Consider the following 4,590-nt stretch of genomic DNA (forward strand, 5'->3'; position numbering starts at 1 on the left):
AATTCCCAAAGGATGGCCAGTGCTGGTCCATAGCCTGCTAGCTTCTATTTAGAAACGTTGTTTAAGACTATGAATGATTGCTCATCATTCTTATTTCCTTCTTCTACTCATTACTTTTACATCAACCCTTTTCTAAGAAGGCAATTTCTATAATTAACAGGTGTTTGAGATACGAGGGAAGATATCTATGCTTGAGTGAAAATATACTTCATGCTTTAGGGATGGTACATAACTGTTAAGAGCTGAGTAATAGTTATAAGTTTAAGTTCCTTTATATACGAATAAGTCCCATTTGGGTTTTAAGTACAACTTTGGGTATTTACAGATGTGACCCCATAGTTGTTTAGCTTTATTACCTTAGTCCAACAGAGTAATTATACCTTGTCGTAGCTAATTCCTATTTTGCCCTAAAAGAGTAGGATATATCTCTTGTAATCGATTATTGTTCACTATCAATGAAAAGTATCTCTATTTTGCTGCCCTAATTTCCTTAGCTTGTAGCTGTAATTTTCTCTTTTCTTCCTGTATTTCTGGTCCTGCAACAGTGGTATCAAAGCACTTTCTTGGCTCTGTGGGAACGATGGCAAGTGATTTGCTGGAAATTCGAAGCTTACTGCAGCAAATGACCAGAGAAATGGCCAGCTTCAGTGCTCGACAAGATCAGCTGGAGGTGAACCATGAGAGATCTCTTCGCGAGCTTAAACAATCAGTGGAAGAAGGAAGGAGACCGGAAAGAGGCAAAGACCCATTGTCAACTATACCAGAAGATGAACTTTACTCCCCCTCGGATAACCCTCTAATTTATGCGAATTTATCTCCCCATAGCACTCCCAGATCGCAATTGAGAACCCTTTTGAACAACCCCCCATCGATTTTGCAACCCCCAAATTCTAACCAGTATAACACCTTACCTGTTCATTCTTCACAAACCCCAAACCCTGTTTCCAGCACTACACAAATTCCACCCCTAATCCCCATTTCTGGATTACAGAACCCCATGATTTCAAATAGCCCAGGATTTCACATTCCACCAGTTAACTCACACAATAGTCAGCAATTCATGCCTGTATATTCCATAGCACCAAGCCCCACCTATCTAAATGCACCTATGCCACCTTCCTTCTCTCAGGGGTATAAGTCCTCCTATATTCCTAACCAGTTTTTTGGACCCCCATTTCAACAAACCCCATCTTTAACTCAGCCAAATCAGCATTATACCCCTCTATATGGCCAACCAAATACTCACAACCACAATCCCCTTCAATATCCAGCTTTTACCAAGTACACTAGGGTGGAATTTCCTAAGTTTGATGGGAGTGATTTGAGGGATTGGTTGTATAAAGTCGAGCAATTTTTTTCCATTGAAGAAGTTCCCACTCACCAAAGGCTCAAGTTAGCTGCTATACACTTTGAGGGAGTGGCCTTGCAATGGCACCAAGGGTTTTTGAGAAGCAGGCCACCTGGAACAACCCTTACCTGGGAGGAGTACATATATGCCTTAGCTGATAGATTTGGGGCGGAATACACAGACCCAATGACTGAATTAATAAGAACTAAACAGACTGGATCTGTCAAAGATTTTCAGGCTGCTTTTGATAATGTTATGACAAGGGTATCCTTATCTACTGATTATGCTATCAGTGTGTTCTTAAATGGACTCAAACCTGAGCTTAGTGATGCAGTTAGAATAGGGCGGCCTTGCAATCTTCCTCAAGCTTATTTTCTGGCCAGGTTACATGAGAGTTCATTTGCTGCTCAAAGCAAGGTGATGAGGAACTCAAATCCTGGATATGTACAAGGACAAGCTCATGGCACTCATGCATTTCTAGGTGCTAAGAAACCTTATCCTGCAGTTATAGATGCCAACAGGAGAAGAAGGTTGACCCCTGCTGAAATGGATGCAAGAAGAGCTCAAGGGCTTTGCTATTCTTGTGATGAAAAATTTGTACCAGGTCACAAATGCAAAGCAGCAAAAAGGCATTTGTACTGTATTGAGCTTGAAGAACCAGAAGGGTTGTGCCCTGAAGAAGTAGAGGCTCCTGTTGAGGAGGATAGTACTGAACCCTTAGTGAGAGATCTTATTGAGAATTGTGAAATTTCATTACAAGCTTTGAATGGAACAAAAGGATACAGAACATTACGGATCAATGGGTTCACTGATAAAAAACCTATTAATATCCTTATAGATTGTGGTTCTACCCACAATTTCATTAATGAGCAAGCTGCTCTAAGGATAGGGTGTAAGGTGACACAGATTAATCCTCAGGATGTGAGTGTAGCTGATGGAAGAACTATTCAATCATTCACAGGATGCCAGAAATTTAAATGGTTGATGCAAGGGTCCACATTTGAAGATGAATTCCTCATACTACCTATTGGTAGTTGTGATGTGGTTTTGGGAGTACATACAGGCAAACTAGGGGATATTCACATGAATTTTGGGAAGTTGTTCATGCAGTTTGAGTACTTAGGGAAGCCAGTGAAACTGCAGGGTAATTACCCCTCATTTAAGACAGTAGAGGCCAATGCTTTATCCGGTGTTTCTGAGGAGGGTGCTCAAATTTTCATGATTAAGGTGAAGGCTGTTGCTGATCACCACGGAGAGGAGTCACTAAGTAGTATTGAAGGGCCTGCAGAAATTCAATTGCTACTGGATGAGTACAAGGAACTTTTCAATGAGCCCAGTCAACTACCTCCTTCTAGGGGGGTGTTTGACCATCACATCCCAATTAAAGAAAATGGAGCACCTGTCAATTCCAGACCTTACAGATACTCACCCATCCAAAAGGATGTGATTGAGAAAATGACTCAAGAAATGCTGAGTCAAGGCATCATCCAATATAGTTCCAGTCCTTATGCTTCACCTGTAGTCTTGGTGGGGAAGAAAGATGGCTCTTGGAGACTTTGTGTAGACTATAGAGCTCTCAATAAGATCACTATTAAGGACAAATTTCCAATTCCGATAATTGAGGAATTGTTGGATGAGTTAGGTGGGTCCCAAATTTTCTCAAAGATTGACTTGAGAGCTGGGTATCACCAAATCAGGATGACCCCTCCTGACATACAGAAAACAGCATTCAAAACTCATTGTGGGCACTATGAGTTCCTAGTCATGCCCTTTGGCTTGACTAATGCCCCTTCTAGTTTTCAAGGACTTATGAACCACATTTTCAAAGCTCACCTGAGAAAGTTCATCCTTGTATTTTTTGATGACATTTTGATCTTCAGTAAAAGTTTGGAGGAACACTTAGCACACTTAAAAATTACTTTTGATTTGCTATTACATCGCTGCTGCTAGCATAAATAGTTGGTATTTCTATCGCGGAGAAGGTAGAATATTTGGGACACTACATCTCTGCACAAGGTGTTTCTACTGACCCTAAGAAGATTGAAGCTGTTCAATCTTGGCCAGAACCCACTACTATCAAAAGGTTGAGGGGTTTTTTGGGTTTGACAGGATACTATAGACGGTTTATTAAAGGTTATGGAGTGATTAGTAAGCCTCTAACTGATTTATTGAAAAAGGATAGTTTCAGTTGGACCAACAAAGCTACTGAAGCATTCCAAGAACTTAAAACAGCCTTAACTACTGCCCCAGTGCTTATCCTTCCTGACTATAATCAACCTTTTGTAGTGGAGACGGATGCTTGCAATGTGGGAATTGGGGCTGTTCTTATGCAAAAAGATCAACCAATTGCGTACTTGAGTAAAGGTTTATCATCAAGACATCAAACCCTTTCTGTGTATGACAAAGAGTTGTTGGCATTAGTAATGGCTGTCACTAAGTGGAATCAACATTTAAATCGCTGGCCGCCAGGTAAAGATGACGAAAAAAGGCACTCAAGTTCTTACTGGTGCGTAAATTACACAGGATCACAATTGTGCTGGGATCGCAAAGCTCATGCAACTTTTGATTTCACTACCGAGCACAAGGGCGGAAAACAAGGTGGCTGATGCCTTGTCCAGATTACCTATGGTGGAACTGACAGCTCTCACCCTCTCAACTGTTAGAACTGATCTCTTAGACACGATTAAACAGAGTTGGCTAGCAGATGCAGCTTTGAGTAATTTGATACAAAGCTTGGAAAAGGGGGACACTGAACATCCAGGCTACACTTTCATACATGGGCAATTGAGAAAAAATGGGAAATTGGTGATAGGGCCAAACTATCAACTGCGGAGGGAAATTATTCAATTATGGCATGACACTCCAACAGGAGGCCACTCTGGGATGGAAAATACATTCAGAAGACTTGTTGCCTTATTTTATTGGAAGGGGTTGAGGGAAGAAGTCCAGTCGTATGTAAAAGCTTGTGATGTTTGTCAAAGACACAAATATGACAATGCCCCTTATCCTGGTCTTTTGCAACCACTTAAGGTGCCATCAACTGCCTGGAGTAGTATCAGTATGGACTTCATAGATGGCCTTCCTAAGTCTAAAGGAAAAACAGTGATTTGGGTTGTAGTGGATAGACTAACTAAGTATGCACATTTTGTGTGTCTGTCCCATCCCTATTCAGCTACTGATGTGGCTAAATTGTTTTTAGAGCACATATACAAACTTCATGGGATGCCGAGGATACCGTGGAG

The 4,590-nt window shown here is 41.2% G+C and overlaps 1 protein-coding gene across 1 annotated transcript; it reads left to right on the forward strand.

The window, feature by feature from the left end:
- The first annotated feature begins 580 nt into the window (after positions 1-580).
- LOC132066177 (uncharacterized) lies at positions 581-3,954 on the forward strand. Its single transcript, XM_059459541.1, has 2 exons — positions 581-3,199; positions 3,331-3,954. Exons 1-2 carry the CDS (start codon positions 581-583, stop codon positions 3,952-3,954), a joined length of 3,243 nt encoding a protein of 1,080 aa, XP_059315524.1.
- The last annotated feature ends 636 nt before the right edge of the window (positions 3,955-4,590 follow it).

Source organism: Lycium ferocissimum, chromosome 8 (assembly GCF_029784015.1).
Source record: "Lycium ferocissimum isolate CSIRO_LF1 chromosome 8, AGI_CSIRO_Lferr_CH_V1, whole genome shotgun sequence".
NCBI classification, from domain to species: domain Eukaryota; kingdom Viridiplantae; phylum Streptophyta; class Magnoliopsida; order Solanales; family Solanaceae; genus Lycium; species Lycium ferocissimum.